Genomic DNA, 22,999 nt, shown 5'->3' on the forward strand with positions numbered 1-22,999 from the left:
TATACCAATTATATTAGACCAGTAAAAACCAGCAGGATCTTATTAAAAGGGACAAGGCAAAGATGCCACATTTATTATGATAACAATTTATGACTAATAACTAATATCTTAATTCTTATACACACACATTATACCTATTACCTATACACACACACACACACACACATTCACATTATACCTAATACCTATACACACACACACACATTCACACACACACATCCACATTCATCAGGTCTTCTGCAGCTGCTGCATAGTTACCAGTCCTGAAGATAGCTTAAGTTCATGGCTTGATTTTGTAGCTTGAGTTCGTAGCTTGTGGCAGCTAACTGGCCAGGAAAGCCGGGCACAAGGACAAGCTGGATCTCTGTTGGGCAGGCACTGATGTCCTTCCATGTTGGCAGCAGAATGTTACCCAGAGTCTCTCATCTCACCCTTCTTTTTTATAGGCTTTTAGTTTGGATTCAAAGTCTATAGGTCTTGCTGTGTTACGCTGCCTCTGGGTTTAGACTGATCACCCATCAATTGCAGGCGTGACTTTCAGCCTTGGACCTGGCTTTGATCTTCCTTCTGTTGTTCTGTTGTCCTTTTCTTTTTAGGGTGGATGCTTCTTACTTTGTTTAGGGCTGTTGTCTAGGTCTTCAACCGTTGGTATTTGAACTTTATCTCATCAAGACAGGCTGGGGCTGGAGGTTGATTCCATCATTCATACATACCTATTCACACATCTAAACTAAACTATTAAGATGACAGCAGGGTTTGCAAAAATGAAGGTTGGAGGAAGCTTTTACAAAATGGAGTGAGTGTTTTAAAATGGGGTTTGAATTACAATATGGAACAGAAGTTACAGTATAGGCAAGTGTAGTGAATGGTGAACAGAAGTTACATTAATAAAGTGAACAATTAAAAACAATTTCATTTATCAGTTCTACAACGGCACTGAAGCAGCAGCAGTCACTGTCGTTGAAATGGTTCTTACATCTCTTCCTCCAGTCATTGCAATCAACAAGCCCTTTCTGATAATGATTTTTGATCGAAGCGCCAACAGCTTGCTCTTCCTAGGGAAAATTGTAAACCCTACTGAAAAATAATTCGTCACTGCTGTACATGTCATACCCCTTGTACTTAGTGCTGGTAAATTCTGATGTGCTTATGTACACCACCTGGTACTCATAACTTTATAAAAATTGTGATTAACATATATTCCCAAACAAATAAAGCAGGAGTGTGATAACTCCTTGCCTACAAAAAAGTCTGGTATATCGTCATCCACTAGGAAGTGATCTGTGCAAAAAGTTACACTGTTGCCAACCCCAAAGTCTTCATTGGTTTAGAATTAAGTCTTTTTTTTAAACTGCTAAGCCCACCTGCATCCTGGAAAAACAAGGTAAACATCCAATTGAGGGAACCATATTTTAATACTTTACACAAATTAATTCCATAGTCCACCTGTGGTTTGACTCTAAGCAGGAGAGCTAAGAACATAATTCATTCTGACCAGGTGTACTCTGGCAAGCAATGACTCCGAAAAGGACTTTGGGGGTCATGGATAACCAAGTGAATATGAGCTCCCACTGTGACTAAAATGGCTAATGTGATCTCTGGGTGTGTCAGGAGGGGAGCAGGAGCAGGGAGGTAATATGATCTCTGAATATGTCATTGATGAGACCACTTCTGGAACTGTGTCCTGTTTTGGTGTCCACACTTTAGAAAATATACTGAAAAACTGGAAAGGGCTCAGAAAAAGAGATTCAGGAATGATTTGAGGTCTGGAAAACATGTTTTATGATATGAAACTTCAGTCTCCAATGTCCATCCACGATCCCTGTTATATTTAGAGAGGTCAAAAGAAGGGGGAGACTGATAGCTTGAAGCAGGGGCAGAAGTCCAGCCACCAACTCAGCTCCTCTAGCAGCTGCCTCAACCTTTAAATCTTTTGAGGCTGATGAATCATAGCTTGTTCTTCAGACTGGGACTTGCAGGCTGATGGCCAGAAGCTCAGCATGTGAGCTGGAGCCAGTAGGGTTACGAGAAGCTGGAGGTACATTTCTGGGGAATAGCAATAACAGGGCTATGAATGTTTGGGACAGAGATGGCCATGGCACTTGCTCCCCACATAGGTGTTCATCCCCCAGATATCCTCCCCTCTGGCTTTCTTACTCTCAGTGACTTCTTCCTTCCCTTCTTAGAAGTGCCCCATCAAAACACTCATATTTAGCGCACCACAATACTATCACCTGCTCTGAGCTGAGACAGGAGCCCCAAACTGGCTACCCTCTATTCCATCCCACACCCACTTCTCTGCAGCCCAACTCCACCTCTCTCACTGGTTCCCTACACCTTCTCTGTTAGTCAGTACAGCTCCCTGGCTTTGACAGCTCTGTGCTGACATAGTGAAACTGTGTATAGCTCCGGAGGATGGAAGTAGCCTCAGTAAATTATATTTCCACTGACTTTCCATTCCTGAAAAGTAAACTGCTGTTCAGACTCAGTTGCACTTAATTATCAGTTACAATATGTCTATGGAGATCACAAATGCTTGGCAAAGACACAGCTAATCATTATACGTGTTCATATGTAGCTCAACATAGATCTGTGACTATATGTGATATATCAGTGGTTCTCAAACTTTTGTATTGGTGATCCCTTTCACATAGCAAGCTTCTGAATGCAACCCCCCTTATAAATTAAAAACACTTGTTTATACTTTAACACTATTATAAATGCTGGAGGAGAGTGGGGTTGGGGGTGGAGGCTGACAGCTCGCAACCCTCCCAGGTAATAACCTCATGACCCATTGAGGGGTCCTGACCCCCAGTTTGATAACCCCTGTGATATACGGATCACACCGTTTTAGCATATCAGAACTCTGGCACCAGAATAAAGACCTTTTCTTGCATTGCTAAAAAATGCTGGCAAGATTTCTGTAGTCCATTAGGTACTTTATGTAAAGTAACATAAACTCAAGTTTAACCATAAGTTAAAAAAAAAAGCATAAGTACTTTACTGCATGTCCCAGACAGACTCTTGCATATTTTGTTGCAGCAGCAGTTGGAATACAGTGGCTATATCCCGTCCTCTTGATTGCAAGATTTTGCAGTTTAAAAATAATAGTAACTTCCAAACTGGTGTGCAGTGCAAATTATCCCACCTATCTTCCCAGCCATACTTGACTAGTGCAGGCATGCACACACTTACAGAGCAGACACTAGGAGCTTACCCTTAGGCTGTACATTTGTTGTGTCCTAATAAGCACACTTTTGAAATCTCTATGAAAATATACACAGAGCTCACTCCTATAGAAGGGGGTCAATAGCTTATTGTGGGAAAAGAAAGAAGTAAAATACAGAAAACAAAATAGAAAAGTTTAGCTCTTCAAACAATAAGAAGTTGAGGGCTGGAAAGCTTGCCTTACCGCAAGAGACTAAAGAAGCACAATCTTTTTAGCTTAGCAAAGAGAAAGTTATGTGATGACTTGATCATAAGTACTTACATGGAAAGATGATTTCCTATAGTAGCGGGCTATTTAATCTAGTGCACAAGGTATAATTAGTTCTAATGACTTGAAACTGAAGCTAGGCAACTTCAGACTAAAACTAAGTGTGACAGAGCTTCCTCTCCGCCTCGGTGGGTCCCACGCTTCCCTTTAGAGGTGGACTGGGCTACTTCTCTTTTCCCTTAGGATTTTCCCCACAACCCTGGGTGGAAGAGGGAGGGGCAGGGAAGCCTCTCAGTCTCTGGTAGCCCCTCTGGACCTGGTGGCAACAGACCAGACACCCAGTTCAGTCTCTCCCCTCTGGCACGGTCTCTTCCCTCACACCTCCGGGGCCTGGAAGGGCCGTACGTACTTTTGGACAGGGATTCTCCCACCCTTTGCCTCTGTACCTGTGTAGCTTCTCTCCAAATGCTTGTCAGTATCTGCACTGCCCAGATCTCCAGGAGCTCAACTTCCTCCCTAAGCTCCTATTGCTGGGGCTTCTCTGGCTGGAGGGGAGGCTTTTAACAGGATCTGGAAGACCATTGATCGGCCCCAGGTGTCCTAATTAACCTAGAGTAACCCCTGTTCAGCTACCAAGGGAAAAGGGACCTGCTTATCCTGGGGCTAATATATCTGCCTTCAGTACTTTCCTGTAGCTGTCTGGCCTGACCCCATCACATATCTCTCCCCTCACTCAACACTATGAGGTTGGGCAACTTGGGTCATCAGACAGTGTACCCATGACAAGCCATTTGCATTGCTGTGGCGGCTTCCAGCCCTGTGTGGAATGCTGAAGTGGAACAGTTGGAGAAACAAGAACCACTTGGTGACCATTGCATTCTTTTCTTTGCTCCATTGCATCCATTGGAGGGGGGCATGGTTGGTCACGAGGACAAATCACCAGCCTAGCAGGTAATATCATAGAGTTTCCAAGGCCCACTTGATGGCGAAGCACTCCTTCTCTACTACTGCATATTTTTGTTCTTTCGGAAGGAGTTTTCTGCTAAGATGAAGGATTGGATATTTGTCCTCTCCGACCATCTGTGACAGGACAGCCCCCAACACCACTTTGGATGCATCCGTCTGTAAAATGAATTCTTTATTAAAGTCCGGGGCTATGAGCACAGGGTTACTGCAGAGGGCTGTCCGCAGGTCTGTGAACGCCCCCTCCACTGCGTTGGTCCATCTCACCGTGTCAGGGCCCCAGGCCTTTACCAGGTCTTTCAGGGGACTTGCCCTGGTGGCGAAGTGGGGGATAAATCACCAGTAGTACCCTGCTACACCTAGGAACACTCAGACTTGTTTTTTCCAGTTTGGCCAAGGCCAATTGTGGATAGCCTCCAGCTTATTTAGTTGGGGCTTTACTATGCCTCTTCCTGTGATGTATCCAAAGTAGTTGGCTTCCGCTAGCCCTATGCCACACTTGGCCAGATTGGCTGTGAGGCTGGCCTGCCTTAGGGTGTTCAGCACCGCGTCCACCTTTCCCAGGTGAGTCTCCCAGTCTGGGGTATAGATGATCACATTGTCCAGGTATGTGGTGGTGTAACTGGCATGGGGGCACAACAGCTTGTTCGTGAGGCCCTGGAAGGTGGCTGGGGAGCCATGCAGCCCAAAGGGGAGAACAGTGTACAGAAATGGCCCTCTTGGTGTGGAGAAAGCAGTCTTTTCTTTTGATTCTTTGGCTAGAGGGATCTGCCAATACCCCTTTGTCAAATCCAGAGTGGTCAGGAATCAGGCACTGCCCAGTAGGTCAACTAACTCATCTATGCAGGGTATAGGATATGCATCAAAGTGGGATACCTTGTTCAGTCGGTGAAAGTCATTGGAGAACATTGTGTTGCCATCGGGTTTGGGCACCAGCATGATCGGGCTGAACTACTGACTCTGTGATCCCTCAATGACCCCTAATTCTAACAGTCTCTTCACTTTGGCTTTGATTTCCTCCCTTTTGGCGGCTGGGACCCAGTAGGGCCTTATCAGCACTGTGGCCCCGGGGCTCTGGGATCTAGTGCAGAACTTTGAGGCACCCACTGTTAATCTTTAGCAGTGATTGAAGTTAACCATTCATCCCACTCTTTGATTTCTGTCACCTAGGCAGTTTTTGATCAATGACAATGTTTTGCCTCTCACCCCAGGATTACTTAGCTTCTTTCAAAACCTCACATGCAGGAGTTCAAAGCCTTGTTGAAGGCCTTTGGGAATCTAAACACTTTTTGTCAGCCTCTTTTATTCCACTATTTTATTGACATGTTCAAAGAAGTTTTAAGAGACGAGACAAGATTTCCTTTGCAGAAACGAAGCCACTTATATCTTATCATATCTTGATCTTCCAGAAAGTTTATTATGCTATTTTTAGTTATCGTTTCAACCAATTTGCCATGCTTCCCTACTGGGGAAAAGACAAAGCTCTTGCTTTGCCAGAATTCTGTGGACACAGGAACAGCAAACAACCTTCCACGTGGACCCACCCAGGACTATTTCCCTACCTTGGCTCCAGTGGCCACTGCCCGGATGGGCAGCAGGTATAGATGTTGTGTCCTTAGATGTTCACACAAATAGCTTTCTCAGTGTTTGCATTGCAGTCTCGCAAGTGATTCTTATTTGATTTGTTTAATCTTTAATAGTGGACATTGAACTTGATACTGTTCAGTATTAAGGGCAAGCAGCAGTGCTGATAAGATGGACATAGCGGGACTCACATGAATGTATAGTAAGTGCTATAGTAAGTTGTCATAGGAGACTTTGAACTCATATTATCTATGTTATGCTCACTTTATTGTATGGGATTATTTCAGTCATGTCAAAGTTACCTTTTAGCACTACAGGTGACAGCCTTTTCTGTATACTGATTTTGGAAGCTTGTTTTAAATGCCAAAAACAAAATTAAGGCAATGATTAAGCTCCCATATCTGACAATGATATGACTGAGAGATATACAGGTAGTTAAGCATTCAGAAGTCACCAAAAGTGGAATGTACATCCCCATCTGCACTGCCTGCATGAAAAAGTCATGTTATTTCAGAATCTGAATAAACATAACTGTAGTAATAATTGTATCATAATGTATTCTGAGAGAAAATATATTAAGATCTGTCATAGGGTTCACTCACCACTGATGGCGCCTCCTGCTGGCCATCCTGGATTAAATCAGCCATTTTGTAATCCCTCTTCAGCAGTGTCTTCTCCTGCCTCGTCTTGCTCTGAAGCCCTGCTCTCTCCAGGATCTGCAGTGTCCTCTTCATGGCTTGGCCCTCTGGCCACGTCACTAAAGTCCTCCCCTTCCAGGGAATTCACAGTCTTTCCAGAGCAGCTGTCTGGCTGACCTCTCCAATGCTCTGTGCCACTCCGCAGGGAATCCAGGCCTGTCCTTTACACCCAGTTCCAGCCCAGAGACCCTGTAATAAGTAGTCACAGTCCTTGTACAGTCCTACCTCTCTGCTGCTGTTTCCCTGGGTTTCTTCTTAGATATATGGCTTCCTCCCTCTCTGGGTTCCACTTCAACTCCTTCCACTCAGAGACTGACCGCAGCCTTTCTCCCAGCAGTTTTCCCCAGCAACAGCAACAGCAACCTCCCTACACTGCAGCCACCATGGGGACACTTAAGTTGTGCAACGAAAATACTGGCTTTATTAATTAAGTGTAAATTGTCAAGAAACAACCATCTGCTCTGGAACTTTAACAGATACATGGGTTTTAGTTAAACAGCACAAACAACTTGAAGAGCTTGGTAACGTTACTTTGTTTAAAGATACAGATTTAAAGAAAACCTCAATATCCATTTATTTATTTGCTGTCAGGGTCTGTTACCTGCACAAATTCTTTATTACTCAGACACTCAAGGGCACCCACCCTTTCCCAGTTCCTAGGGCGAAAAGCACCTAACTTTACCAGCCCCCGTAGGCTCCAGCAAACACCCTTTCCCTGTGGACTCAGGGATTAATCTTTTGCGGGTCTATGGGGTCTTTTACCAGTGAAAGAGCCTTACACAGTAATATACTACATAACCTTTGTTTACTAACAATTACCAAAAACTGAGAGCACCTGCTACACATATAGTGCTCACCACTCCCAATAAAACAGATGAACTTTTCTTGATTGCCACTCAGGATCAGGTCCATTAGGGGGTGTTGCATGCCTGGATGCTCTGCAAGGACGAGGCCCACACACACAGGTGAATTAATTGGCTTTAATGAAGGTTAAGTGACACACCCGCAACGGGAACTCCACGCGTTGCTGCCACTGGCTTGGGGAGTCCAACATCTGAACAGCTCGGTCAGGTGCGAAGTTCGATGCGCAAGCTCTAGCCCTTAGCAATTATAGCATCATGCTAATAGCATGCAAACTAGCCTTTACATATGCAATAAGGGACTTTCCATCAGCAATGACCGCCTCCCCTGGCCTCGAGCCAGGGACTTTCTGCAGACTTTCTGCAGTTCCCCAAAACACCGAGGCTTCCCACACAGGGCAGTTTTAACGGGTTAGAAGCAGCAGCTGCTAGCAACTTCTGTCCGCTAATAACCTTTCCTTGAGAAAGCGTAGGCCCTAGCTTAAACAGTAACAATGTCTTCCGGGGTCCCCTACAGGGGGACTCCAGTTTCTGCCCGGTGTCATTGGCAGAGTGTTGAGGTCTGGCAGTTCTGATCTTTGGGGCTGTGTCCTGGAGTTGGTTCGCAAATAACTTCCTTTTGGACCCCAGTTTATATAGTGAAATTTGAGTCTTGTTTAGCTATACTTTAACCAATTATCGTACTAAAATTTTACTAACCAATCCTAACATAGTGTAACAAAAATCTTTAACCAATTATATCCCACTACCCTAATTAACTTACACCTAGCAACATTAATTATACAGCAGACAGAAACAATTAAAGAACCAAACAGAGACTACACAGGCAAACAATAGGGAATTAGGGGCCATAATGACAAAACAATAAATCGATGAGGGTTTCACAACCACAATTATTGATAAATGTCAGAGGGATAGCCGTGTTAGTCTGGATCTGTAAAAGCAGCAGAGAGTCCTGTGGCACTTTATAGACTAACAGAGGTATTGGAGCATGAGCTTTCATGGGTGAATACCCACTTCGTCAGATGCATTAACACTATTACCTTTATCAACCAAACTTGTAATCTCATCAACAAAAGATATCAAGTTAGTTTGACATGATCTATTGTCCATAAAGCCATGCTAATTAGCATTAATTGTATTACCTTCCTTTAATCTTTATTAGTCAAACCATGTATTAGCCTGTCCGTTATCATGCCTGGGATTAATGTCAGATTGAAAGGCTATTATTAACCAGGTCATCCCATTTATGACTTTTAAATACTGGCACATTAGCTTTCTACTGGTCTTCTGGAACTTCCCCACTGGTTTAAGACTCATTGATATTCAACATTAATGGTCCAGGAAGCTCCTCAGATAGCTCTTTTAAAATTCTTAGATACACGGTACTGGACCTACAGATTTAAAATTTTATAATTTTAGTAGCTGCTGTCTAACATCCTCCTGAAAAACTAATGGAGTGGAAAGAGTGTTATCATCATCATATGACATAACTACATCATTTGCTTCCCCATGACCCACATACAGAACAGAAGTATTTATTGAAGACATCTGCCTTTTCTGCATTTTACTGGTAAATTCTACCGTTTCCATCTACAAATGGACAAATACCATTCTCAGGTTTCTTTCTGTTCCAAATATACTTAAATTCTTTCTGATCCTCCTTAACTATGCTGGCCACAGATTTCTCCTTGTGTCCTTTGGCTTCCTTTCTAAACTTATTTTTTACAATTCCAAGCCTCTGATTTGTATTCATTACTATTAATTTCCCCTGGTCCATGGTTGATTTGATTTTCCTTCCTTCATTCCATGGCCCATTTTTTGCCTCTAGAATCATAGACATTTCCAGTGCTGCACTGTCATTGGCTTCCCACCATGACTGTACTTTCTGATCCTCTCTGCTGGGAGTTAATGCTGATCCAAACAGCAGTGTAACTGTGGGGTTTTGCTAGCGTTAGTCTCTCTCCAAGAGACACATTGTGTACATCAGCTCTTCCTAGGCACACATGTCCTCTTTCTATTTGCTCTAATCATGTAGTCTTTCTATATAGAGATTTCCACAGGTTTGGAGGGGTGAGGCAAACAAACAGCACAGTAACCAGTACCCTCCATGTGGCCCCCTGCTACCTCCTGCCATAGGTTTTGGCTCTATTCTCCACCATGTGGGTGGACAGTGGGCATTTGACCCTCCATGCCAGAAAAGCAGTTTAATCACTGTTTGCTCTGCATCCTTGCTAATAAATTCTGTTTGCTCTGTTTAATGTTTAATAGTGGACACTCAGCCTAATAATGTTAAGTCAATATAAACAAAAGGCAAGGAGCTGTGCAGATTAGATGCATCCAGCAGGATCCTTCTGATTGTACTCTAAGTACTGCCATAATTTTTCAAAAGAGGCTTTGAACTCATATTCACTGTGTGAAATGCAGTTGATTGTATAGAATTTCATTCAAGTATGGGTGACTTTGTTCACTATACCTATTACATTTATCCTGTGAGTGGAGCCTTTCTTAAGACCCCAGTGAGCCAGCAGAAATTGGTGCGCTAGTGGAAACAGTCTTTGAATGAAGGCATTTAAAAAAAATTGTTGGGAACATTTGGGACTAGATTAATCTAGTGTGTTAAGATATGGCCTGAGTACACCAAAAATGTGTGGGATTTCCTAAAATGCATTAGCCGACACTAGAGCTGTGGAAACTAGGATTTTCCCTTCTGCAGAAAATTCTGACATTAAAAAAAAAATGGTTCTGAATCGGAACAAAAAGTCAAAAGTTTAAATTTTCCAATGAAACAAAGTTTTGCTCCCCACAAAAAAATTATTTTTGGTCATCTGAAATGTTTCATTTTGATAAAATTAAAAGATTTTGTTTCCATTTTGACTTTTTGGAATTAGTTTCTTTTACATTGTTTTTATTTTAACTTATATTGTTTTATAAAAGAATATGAACATAAAATAAAATACAAAACAATCTTACAAGCATAAAAGAAATGAAAACAATGCAAAATATAAATATAGAATAGAAATTTTAAAAACACTTTTGATTTGTTTTCTCAGTGAAACTTCTTTTCTAAATGAAATATAATCCTTTGGAACATTTCTATTTTGATGAATCAGCATTTTCTAGTGGAAAAATGTTCCACCCGAAAACTTTCAACCAGCTCTAGCAAACACATTTTAACATGGTTTAAAACTCTAGCATTAGCGAAGCAAGTTGGTCTTTAGCATATGCTAGCTGGTTGAGTTGAAGCCTAACAGGAAACCTGTTACCTAGGGACAGTTAGAAACAGAAAAAAGAAGGGACAGCATAAAAAACAAAAAAGGGCACATCCCTAAGGCCTCGTCCAGACTAGGGGAGGAAAATCGATCTTAGATACGCAACTTCAGCTACGTGAATAACGTAGCTGAAGTCGAATATCTAAGATCGAATTACTCACCCGTCCAGATGGCACGGGATCGATGTCCGCGGCTCTCCGTGTTGATTCCAGAACTCCGTTCGGGTTGATGGAGTTCCGGAATCGATGTAAGCGCGCTCGGGGATCGATATATCGCGTCTAGACTAGACGCAATATATCGATCCCCGAGCAATCGATTTTAACCCACCGATACGGCGGGGTAGTCTGGACGTGGGCTTAGTTTTGATGTGTCAGACAGGGCCCTTCCCTATAAACTTTTTCCAGCTTTAGATAGCGGGCCATATTGCCATTTGGATCCAGATTCTACTGCAACACGTTGAAGTGTGTGCATGTGTCGTGGAGTTGGGGGGACTATCAAGGAACTGGTTCCAGTTCCTGATTGTTGCTGTCAAGCCCCAGCAGAAGTTATACCTGCAAAAAGTGCAGCTCCAATTTGTTCCATGGACATAAGGTCCTTCATTCATCTTACAGCAGCAGAGGAACATCATAGTGGATCTTGATTCTGCTAACATCTCTCCCAGCCTGCTCTCATCCCACCATCTTTTATAACTTCCTCCCTCAACAAAACACTTCTACTCTAAGGTGGGGGATCTCTGAGTGGCATAAAGAGGATAGTGCTAACTGGAGAATCCAGCCCAGAGTCTTCTTCTACCAGCTCTTCCTTTTTCCTTCCTCTGATTCCCAACATGGCCTGGTCTCCCAACCCCTGTGACTCTCTGGTCAGCCCCACTCCCTTTCCCCCCATAATGTCCCAGTTGGCTGGAGGGAGGTGGACTTGCCTTGAGGAGAGAGAGAAAAATAACCATTGGATCACAAATAGCACAGGGAAGTTGGGAACATTTCCATGACTAATGACTATTCCATTCTTTTGTTTTTTCAAGGGAAAAGTTCCAAAGGAAAATGGAGTCTATCCTCTGTCTGTGTGTGTTACTTGTTGGGCTTTATGCTGTTGTCCAGCCTCATCACATACCTGACCACCACAATGACCAGGATGGTCAGACAGATATTAATCCCCCACAGCAGCTTACCTCAGTTGGAGGCAATGTCGTAACTGAAAACACGACCTTTCTCAAACTAGCTCCTAGCAATGCTGACTTTGCATTTAGATTCTACAAGCAGATTAAATCAGAAGCAGCTGACAAGGATATTTTCTTCTCTCCTCTAAGCATCTCCACTGCCTTTGCAATGCTGACATTAGGTGCCAAGTCAACCACTCTAAGTCAAATTCACAAAGGACTCTTCTTTAACCCGACAGAGATTGAGGAGAGGGATACACATGAAGGTTTTCATCATCTCATCCACATGTTAAACCGTCCTGACAGTGAGATCCAGCTGAATATGGGAAATGCCCTTTTTGTAGATGATCGACTGACACTACTAGAGAAGTTTTTGGCTGAAGTCAAAAGTCTGTATGAGTCTGAAACTTTTCCTAGTAACTTCCAGAATTTTGCAGTAGCTGAGAAACAGATCAATGATTACATAGAGAAGAAAACCCATTGGAAAATTGACAACTTGGTCAAGTATCTTGATTCGCCCACTGTAATGGTTCTTGTCAACTATATTTTCTTTAAAGGCAAGATGTTCTACAAATGGGTACATGACACACATACAGGCTATGAAATGCTGATTGGGATCAAAGACAAAAAACTCTGCTTTTTTTAAATTAAAGGACACTGTCAAGGTGGTTAGGTCTATGAGATCACCCAGGTTGATACTAGTCCCTTGTTAACGATGATAAAACTTTCCATGAAAGTTATAGCCAAAATGTCCAATTTGTGTAGTTGAAGTTGGGCACCATATTTAGTCAGTTGAATAAAAGTGGCCTCATTAGCAGGCCATTTTCTGAGCACTTGCTTATTTCTACACAGTCAATAGGAGCTATAAGTGTTCACCACCTCTCTAACACAGGTCACTTTAATTTTACCATCTAAATAAGGAGTTAAAGAAGGACAGCATATTGCACAATTCTGTGCATGGTCTTAGGAGTACAAATTTTTTTTCTTTGACATTTTACAGTACCCGAGACACTCAGTTAATGGATAACAGCTGATCTGCTTTACATATTTAGTTGCCTGATACTCATTCAAGTCTTCCAATTGAATGCTCTATAAATGATATCTGGGAACTCTGAAAGGGTCTGTTTCAGACCTGGAAATTATCTTGATGAATGGAAAGTTGATGAACTGAGCAGGAAGTTGTCATGTGGGACACTGATGAGGTAGCTTACACAAAAGGAAATAGGCCTTATTCCAGCACCAGAGAAGTTAATGGAAGATTTAGAATTTCTTTCAATGGGAACTGGATCAAGCCTATAATGCAGAGGCTGATGGACAAATATGGTGAGCCTTACACTGCAGATATTGAGCAGGAGAAACTTAAGTTGTGTGAGGAAAATACTGGATTTAATTAAGCATAAATTGTCAAGGAGTGGTAGATAGGCTGGAGGGTAGGGATAGGATACAGAGGGACCTAGATAAATTGGAGGACTGTGCCAAAAGAAATCTGATGAGGTTCAACAAGGACAAGTGCAGAGTCCTGCACTTACAACAGAAGAATCCCATGCACTGCTACAGATGAGGGACCGAGCAGCTAGGCAGCAATTCTGCAGAAAAGGACCCAGTGGTTACAGTGAATGAGAAGCTGGACATGAGTCAACAGTGTGCCCTTGTTGCGAAGAAGGGTAATGGCATTTCAGGCTGTATAGGTAGGAGCATTGCCAGCAGATCAAGGAACATGATCATTCCCCTCTATTCAGCATTGGTGAGTACTGTGTCCAATTTTGGGCCTCACGCTACAAGAAAGATGTGGAAAACTTGGAAAAAGTCCAGTGGAGGGCAACAAAAATGATTAAGGGGCTGGAGTACATGATTTATGAGGAGAGGCTGAGGGAATTGGGATTATTTAGTCACCGGAAGAGAAGAAGGGGTGAGGAGGGATTTGAGGGGTGAGGATGGATCTAGACTGTTCTCAGTGGTACCAGATGACAGAACAAGGAGTAATGGTCTCAAGTTGCAGTGGGGGAGGTTTAGGTTGGATATTAGGAAAAACTTTTTCACTAGGAGGATGCTATAGCACTGGAATGGGTTACCTAGGGAGGTGGAGGAATCTCCTTTTTTAGAGGTTTTTAAAGTCAGGCTTGACAAAGCCCTGGCTGGGATGATTTAGTTGGGGATTGATCCTGCTTTGAGCAGGGGGTTGGACTAGATGATCTCCTGAGGTCCCTTCCAACCTTGATATTCTATGATTCTAAGAAGCAACAATCTGCTCTGGAACTTTAACAGATACAACAGTTTTTAAGAAAAAGTTGGGACACCTGCAGGAGAGCTTAAATACAGAACTGTCCCTTTAAAAACAGGATGTCTTGTCACTTTAGAGTACTTCTAATGGTCCGCACAAGGTACGCAAACCCTTGCTTTTCCTGGATTCCCCCAAGCAGCCATGTTAGAGGTAGGGACAATCCAACCTAAATAAAATAACATGGTTTACTTTTCTCTATACTAGAGTAAATAATCCATCCTATTGTTTTCTAAAACTCGCAGACAGTCCATATGTAGCTAAACAAAAATAAAACTCTGGAATTGTAAATTCTTGGTGCCTCTGATATTCCACCTGTAAAATGGGTCAATAATATTTACCTAGCAGATGGTGGCATTGTGAAGCAAATTCACTGATATTTGAGATGCTCAAATAGAATATGTTATAAAACTGCAAATCTTTAAGTGTCCAGAAATTTGACAGCATTTTAACAGAGTTTTGTGCTTCTTTTTGAGCAGAGAAATCAACCTGTACTTTTCAGCATTCTCTGTATCTGGTACCTCTGATGTGAAAGATCTGTTTGAGAAAATGAGTGTGATCGATGTATTCACTGACGAAGCTGATTTGTCTGGAATCACAGAGAAAGCTAAACTGAAGGTGTCGAAAGTAAGTTTGTAAAATAGAGATGGTGCTAAACCAGTTTGTCTACTCTTATGACTTATATTTTAATCTTTGTAAATGACCCAGTCCTGCTTCCAAAGATGTAATTGCAAAGAGACTCACTGCCAGCAACATAGAGAGGACAAGCCACGAATTAGTGTATATTCTAGAATTAAGCATTAATTTGCCTATTACAGTTATAGAGAGGTACTCTGAGCACACTTCATCTTCTAGGACATTGATGTAGAAGTAAATACCATCCAGGAGGTGTACAGAGAAAAGCATAGGAGTTCTTGTGGCACCTTAAAAACTAACACATTTATTTGAGCATAAGCTTTCGTGGGCTACAGCCCACTTCATCGGATGCATAGAATGGAACATGTAGTAAGGAGATATATATATACACATACAGAGAACATAAAAAGGTGAGAGTTGTTCTCCCAACTCTAAAAGGCTAATTAATTAAGAGAAAAAACTTTTGTAGTGATAATCAAGATAGCCCATTACAGACAGTTTGACAAGAGGTGTGAGAATACTTAACATGGGGAAATAGATTCAGTGTGTGTAATGGTTCAGCCGTTCCCAGTCTCTATTCAAGCCTAAGTTGATGGTGTCTAATCTGCATATTAATTCAGGTTCAGCAGTTTCGCATTGGAGTCTGTTTTTGAAGCTTTTCTGTTGCAAAATTGCCACCTTTAAGTCTGTTACTGAGTGGTTAGAGAGGTTGAAGTGTTCTACTGTTTTTTGAATGTTATGATTCCTGATGTCAGATTTGTGTCCATTTATTTTTTTGTGTAGAGACTGTCCGGTTTGGCCAATGTACATGGCAGAGGGGGACTGCTGGCACATGATGGCATATATCACATTGGTAGATGTGCGGGTGAACGATTCCCTGATGGCATGGCTGATGTGATTAGGTCCTATGAGGATGTCACTTGAATAGATATGTGGACAGAGTTGGCATCGGGCTTTGTTGCAAGGATAGGTTCCTGGGTTAGTGTTTTTGTTCTGTGGTCTGTGGTTGGTGGTGAGTATTTGCTTCAGGTTGGGTGGCTGTCTGTAAGCGAGGACAGGTCTGTCTCCCAAGATCTGTGAGAGTGAGGGATCATCTTTCAGGATAGGTTGTAAAACTTTGATGATACACTGGAGAAGTTTTAGTTGGGAGCTGAAGGTGACGGCTAGAGGTGTTCTATTATTTTCTTTGTTGGGTCTGTCCTGTAGTAGGTGACTTCTGGGTACTCTTCTGGCTCTGTCAATCTGTTTTTTCATTTCAGCAAGTGGGTATTGTAGTTTTAAGAATGCTTGATAGAGATCCTGTAGGTGCTTGTCTCTGTCTGAGGGATTGGAGCAAATGCGGTTGTATCTTTGAGCTTGGCTGTAGACAATGGATCATGTGGTGTGTCCTGGATGGAAGCTGGAGGCATGTAGGTCAGTAAAGTGGTCAGCACGTTTCTGGTATAGGGTGATGTTTATGTGACCATCACGTATTAACACAGTGGTGTCCAGGAAATGGATCGCTTGCGTGGATTGGTCTAGGCTGAGGTTTATGGTGGGATGGAAATTGTTGAAATTATGGTGGAATTCTTCAACGGCTTCCTCTCCATGGGTCCAGATGACGATGTCATCAATGTAGCACAAGTAGAGTAAAGGCATTAGGGATCGAAAGCTAAGAAAGTGTTGTTCTAAGTTGGCCTTAAAAATGTTGGCATACTGAGGGGCCATGCAGGTGTCCATAGCAGTCCCACTGACTTGAAGGTATATATTGTCCCCAAATGTGGAATAGTTGTGGGTGAGGACAAAGTCACAAAGTTCAGCCACCAGGTTAGCTGTGGCATTATCCGGGATACTGTTTCTGATGGCTTGTAGTCCATCCTGGTGTGGGATGTTGGCAGGAGCGGCGCCAGGGTCTCTGACGCCCTAGGCGGACGGCCATTTCACTACCCCCCCGCAGCCCCGATGGACCTACCGCAGTCATGCTGGTGGACAGTTCGCTGCTGGAAAGGCTCCGGTGGAGCTGCTGCAGTGATGCCGGCAGGTGGTCCGCTGGTCTAAAGGCTCCAATGGACCTGCCGCCGGCATGACCTCAGTAGGTCCACCGGACCCGCGTGCCGCCCCCCCAGCAAAATAGCACCCCCCTAAAATTCTGGCGCCCTAGGCCATTGCCTAGGTTGCCTAAATGGTAGCGCAGGCCCTGGATGTTGGTGTAGAGGGCTTCTACATCCGTAGTGGCCAGGATGGTGTTTTCTGGAAGATCACCGATGGATTGTAGCTTCCTCAGGAAGTCAGTGGTGTCTCGAAGATAGCTGGGAGTGCTGGTAGCGTAGGGCCTAAGGAGAGAATCCACATAGCCAGACAATCCTGCTGTTAGGGTGCCAATGCCTGAGATGATGGAGCATCCAGGATTTCCAGGTTTATGGATCTTGGTTAGCAAATACCCCTGGTCAGGGTTCTAGGTATGTGTCTGTACAGATCTGTTCCTGTGCTTTTTCAGGGTTTTTTTTGAACAGATGGTGTAGTTTCTCTTGGTAATCCTCAGTGGGATCGGAGGATAATGGCCTGTAGAATGTGATGTTAGAGAGCTGTCTAGCAGCCTCTTGTTCATATTCCAACTTATTCATGATGACAGCACTTCCTTTGTCAGCCTGCCACACACACAAGTGAAATGTCAACTATTGCTAACATAAAATAATTCATGAGTAAAGACATATGATGGTAGTTTGCAAACAGGGACCACAAACAGGACTGCATTAAGGTGAACTGGGAACCTTTTAGCTCCTGTCTGTAGCCTCCACATGGGGGAGTTACACCACAGCACTTTGGTGCACACTCTATTCACACCACAGTAGTTTGACCTGCGAGACAGTATAGAGAAGCCCCAAGTGAATCGCCCAAGGTCACAGAAAAGATTTGTGGCACTATCCTTCCTCAACACCGTTCCTGATACCTTTCCTCCCATTAAGTAATACTTTATTCCATGAGTAGCCACAGGGACCCTGGATTGTGGTGCCACTCAAAGTAAGAGTAGCAAAATCTCACGCTGAGATAGTAAAAGGAAAAAATCCTTTGTGTTTCACTGGGGACAAGGAAGAAAGAGTTCTTAGTGTATTTCAAAAGTCTGAAGTGAAAGGAACAAATTAACATTTGGACTATGAAATACCCATTCATACTACCCAATATAAAAAATATATTAGGCAAAACCACACAAGAGGTTCAATTACCTGGCTCCTTTCTCTCCTATATCATTTGTCACCAGTCATCTTGAACTGTCTTCAGGTTTCTTCTGAAAACTAATTTTTTGCTGCATAATACTATTGATTATTTGGGAGCAGGGATAGATAAACATTTTCAACAGAAACTTTTGGCAAAAATATAGATTTGGAAACACTGAAACATTTTGCAAATTTGTGTTAATTTTGCCAAACTATTCATTTTGGGGGAGGGAATTCTTATAAAAATCAAAACATTTTGTTAACTTTTTTTCTAAACCAAACCCTTTGGTTTGGGTTTTTGTTTGTTTGTAACAAGTTTTTGTTTCAAAATTTCCTTTACTTTTAGCTTACAAAATATTCAGAATAATTTTTTTAAATGGTCAAAATCAGAAAAGAAATTTTGATTTTCCTAAACAAAATGTTTTGTTCAACAAAAAATAATTATTTTCAACATTTTGATTTTGCCAAAAAAATTGAATATTTCTATTTAGTCCAGTCCAAAATTAAACACTTTCAACATTTTGATTTTGCCAAAAAAACAAAACATAAGAACATAATCACAGCCATACTAGATCAGACCAATGGTCTTCCAACAGTGGTCAGTGCCAGGTATTTTAGAAGGAAAGAACAGAAAGGCAATCATCAAGTAATCCATCCCCTGTCATCCACTCCAAGCTTCTGGCAGTCAGAGGCTAGGGATGTCCAGAGCATAGGATTGCATCACTGACCATTTTGTCTAGCAGTCACTGATGAACCTATCCTCCATGAACTTGTCTATTCTTCACCCAGCTCTGTTTGTGATTATGAGAAAACTCTTTTCTTGTGTTCTAAGGGAGCCCCCTTCAAGAGGTCAGAGAACAAGAGGTGAGATTCGTTCAGTTCCATCTGTAAAAATTAGTTGGACCTAACCCTTCCAAATATACATAGAAAAAACACCCATTGAACTCAGTCTTGTAGTTATTCTGGTTTTGTTTCAATAGTTTATTTTCTTGAGATTTGGTTTAAAAGTTCATCCCCATATGTTGCTCCATGTTCTATACTCACATTGTGATCTTTGCTTCATTTTCTTGTAGGTTGTTCACAAGACCCTGATGGATGTTCATGAGAATGGTACTGAGGCTGCAGCAATCACTGTGATGGAGATTATACAACTGTCTGATACATTTCCTCCTCCTCCTCCCATTAAATTCAACAGGCCCTTCCTGATGATGATTCTTGAAAAACCCACCCAAAGCATCCTCTTTATGGGGAGAATCATAAACCCTACTGAAAAATAACTGTCCAGCCACTCTACATGCCCCAGTGATTTGAATGAGTGGTGTGCAAATTCTTATGAGCATGTGCATGTACAACAGACAAATTGGTGCTAGTGACCGTAACTGAATTGTAATTGATATAAATTCCATACAAACAAAACATGACTGTGCTGTCTTGATGTCTACAGACAGCCCAGTACTGTGTAGTGGACATGTATTATAAGTTGGGGGAGATGGGATAGTGAGGTAAGAGCAGGGGAGATCACAGGAAAGTTGTTTGAAAGCGGTAAGAAAGGTTGGTGGAGACATAAGAGGAAAAAGTGCTGCTTGGTCCCCTCTTCCACCCCATCCCCCTTTACAGAATAAAGAACTGGGGCACTTCGCAGGATGGGAGAAGATTTAATTATCCTTCTGTGGCCCCTACATGGTTCTCTCCTAGTCCCAAACTCTCCACCTCCAATCCAGATTTCCTCCCATCATCTCCACTACATCATGCCATCTCCCCCCAAAATAATTCATTCCATTCTCCCTTAGACTCAACCTTGCCAGCCTAGGCCATCCCACTCCTGGGCTCTCTGCAACTCCCTCTAGCTCAGCCCTCGGCTTTGGAACACCCATTTTCAGGCTGAGAACACCTCTTCCCCCTGTTGAACCCCTCCCATGATCACAGCAATGCCTCTCAGCTCTGAAACCCTCTCCCACCACAAGCTCCAGGGCTGAGAACACAAATATACGCAAGCCCCAGAGTAACTTTTCCTGGGGGTCATAACTCTTCCCCTTCCAACCTGACAGCCACCACCAGGCTTAAAATCTCCTTTCCCTCAAAGCTCAGATATCCCCACATCAACTTCCCCTTTTTGGTGGACTTAGGGAAGCAGGACCAGAGACCTCAAGGTGTCCTATACTCTGAAGAAGCCTCCCAGAAGCCTAGAATCCCTGATCTGTTCTCCTTCCTCACTACAATCAGCTCATGTGCTGTAGGAAATCCACAGGCTGGAGATTGTGGGGAGAACAGCAGAGCCCCATAGACACTAATGTAAAATAGACCTAAAACAGACTGCATATGCTTGACCCTTGCCACCTCTATTTCCACTTGCTGACAGGACCAGGAGACTCTAGGAGTCAGGGCAGCTAAGTGAACCTGAAGCCTCACAGATTTGAGGCAGTTTCAATGCCACCAAGAGTCCCTGTGACTGCAAGTGATACTGCTTCCTGCAATATGTCAGCCACTCCATCCACTGGGCCTCCACCATCAAGTGGACCAAGTCTGACACACTGTGAAGACACCATCTAATGAGGTAACCTTTTACCTAGTAATACAAAAGCCAAGTGATCCCAGTGTCACAGGCAGGTGATGAGATGCAGTCAGACTATTTCCAGTGCAGTTCCCCCTTAGTCTGTAATGAAAACAGCTGGAATGGTTTAAACAGGATATTGTGTCTTGTCAGTTACGAAAACATGATAATTAACTCAAAGTAGACATTTGAATGCTGTGTATTATTTGCACTGCAGCTTCTCTTTTGAAACCCAGCATTGGCATCTTCTTCATACTTCTTTATTGTCTGCTTTCCTGGAAACTGTCTTCCTTGGTAAATTGTTTCAACAGATAATTACTACTCTCATCATTACAAAATTATGTTCCAGTCTGAACTTGCCTAGCTTCAACTTCCAACCATTGGACTGTGTCATACTTTTCTTACTAGACCATTATCAAATATTGTTCCCCTTGTGGCTATTTATAAATTGCGATCAAATCACTCCTTAACCTTCTCTTTGTTAAGCAAAATAGATTGCGCTCTTTGAGTCCATCACTATAAGGCATATGTTCTAATTTTGTCTAATCCTCTAATTCAATATCCTTCTTGAATTATGGACACCAGAACCAGATACAGCATTCCAGTTGCAGTCGCACCAGTACCTAATAAAAAAATTAATTGACCGCTCTAGTTCTACTTGAGATTCTTTATATGAATTCATCTTTTTACATATATATGTAGCCCTTTTGTTCACAGCATCCCAATGGGAGTTCAGGTTCAGCTGATTGTCCACCATGACCCTCAGATCTTTTTCAGAGTCACTGTCTCCCAGGACAGAGTCCTCCATCCTCTCGATATGGCCTACACTCCTTGTTCCTACATATTTACATTTACATTTATCTGTATTAAAATGAATATCGTTGGCTTCAGCCCAGTTTACCTAGTGATCAAGATTACTCTCTATTTCTGAACTCTCCTCTTTATTATTCACCATTCCCCCAATTTTTGTGTCATCTCCAAACTTTATTAGTGATGATTTTATGTTTTCTTCCAGGTCATTGATAAAAATGTTATCTATCTTAGGGCCAAGAACCAATTCCCCTAGGAACACACTTGCTCTGTGATGATTCCCCATTTCCAAATTACATTTTGAGACCTGTTAGTTAGCCAGTTTATAATCCAGCCCCTAAAGCCTCTGCATTAATCCAGCCCTGATCACCAGGCTCACAATCCTCTTTTCTCCACAACTCTAACTCCTATCCCCATTCCCAGATCCTCCACAGTCAACTTACACTTGTTGCTGGATACAGAAAAGCAGGAGCAGAGGCAGCAGGGAGGGACTGTGGCTGTAGGGATCCCTATACACCCGTAAAACATCAGAGAAGCTGGAAATCCTCCTCTGTTTTTCTCCCTTTATTGCTTGCAGTCCGGGTGCTGCAGGAATGCTAGGAGCTGGAGACTGCTAGAAGCATTGCAGAGACCACTTAGATAAATGGCAGCCTAGACACTAGTGGCAGCTATGTGAGTCCAGCCTCACAGATTTTGAGCAGTTTCAGCTGCACCAGGAATCCCTGTGACTGCAAGTGATACTGCTTCCTGCAGTGCATCAGCCACACAACACAATGTAGCTCATAGCTGTGCCATTACTGATGGAGTCTGGCTCCTTTAGCCGCTCATGTCCACTTTCATTTTTTCTCAATGTTCTAATTAAGTCAACTCATAAATCACCCAAACTCCCCTGGAACAGAACATTCCAAAAGGCTTCTATGAGATTTTTGCTTAAGATGCAAAGTGTCTCATTGGAGTTGTTCTGACCTAGACTCTTTACATAGGTTGTGACTAGGGGGCAGGGAGGGAGGCATAGGTGGTATATCTCCTGGAGCTTATGTTCCAGGCAGCCACACAAACTCATTGTCTTTGTGCACTCCTGCAGCTTCCCTTTTCAGACCCGGCTTTCTCACTGGCCAGCTGTGGTTTCTTCTTGATTCTCCTTCATTGTCTGCCTTTCCTGAGAATTTTCTTGCTTGCTCCTATCCAAAGCCACTGTCTTCAGATCCCTCAAAGGCTTCACAAACATAGGTTTAGTTTATTGTCTCTGCCAGCAACCATACTAGGAGATAATTGTCTTCCTGGATCTCCAAATTACCTACCTCCAAATGAGCACTGAACATTGGGCTTACAATTCTCCACTCCACTTATATCTCTGATTGATGGGGAAGGTAACAGATCTCTTCCTCCAATACTGGCTAATGGAATATCTCATTTTACTGCCCAAACTGGTCTCCTAAGCCAGTGGTTTTAATCTGGGGTACAGTCAACAAAGGTCTTCCAGGGAGTACAACTCATCTAGATATTTGTCTAGTTTTACAAAAGGCTTCATAAAAAGCACTAGCAAAGTCACTGCAAACTA

The 22,999-nt window shown here is 42.7% G+C and overlaps 1 protein-coding gene across 1 annotated transcript in view; it reads left to right on the forward strand.

Moving 5' to 3' along the window:
* Positions 1–22,999, forward strand: part of LOC115649813 (alpha-1-antitrypsin-like) — a 31,296-nt gene that overhangs the window by 2,354 nt on the left and 5,943 nt on the right. The window contains 2 exon segments of the mRNA XM_030558844.1: positions 11,835–12,546; positions 18,910–18,926. Of these exon segments, the coding sequence (XP_030414704.1) occupies positions 11,854–12,546; positions 18,910–18,926 (710 nt within the window). The 5' untranslated portion in view covers positions 11,835–11,853.

This window comes from Gopherus evgoodei, chromosome 4 (assembly GCF_007399415.2).
Source record: "Gopherus evgoodei ecotype Sinaloan lineage chromosome 4, rGopEvg1_v1.p, whole genome shotgun sequence".
Classification (NCBI taxonomy): domain Eukaryota; kingdom Metazoa; phylum Chordata; order Testudines; family Testudinidae; genus Gopherus; species Gopherus evgoodei.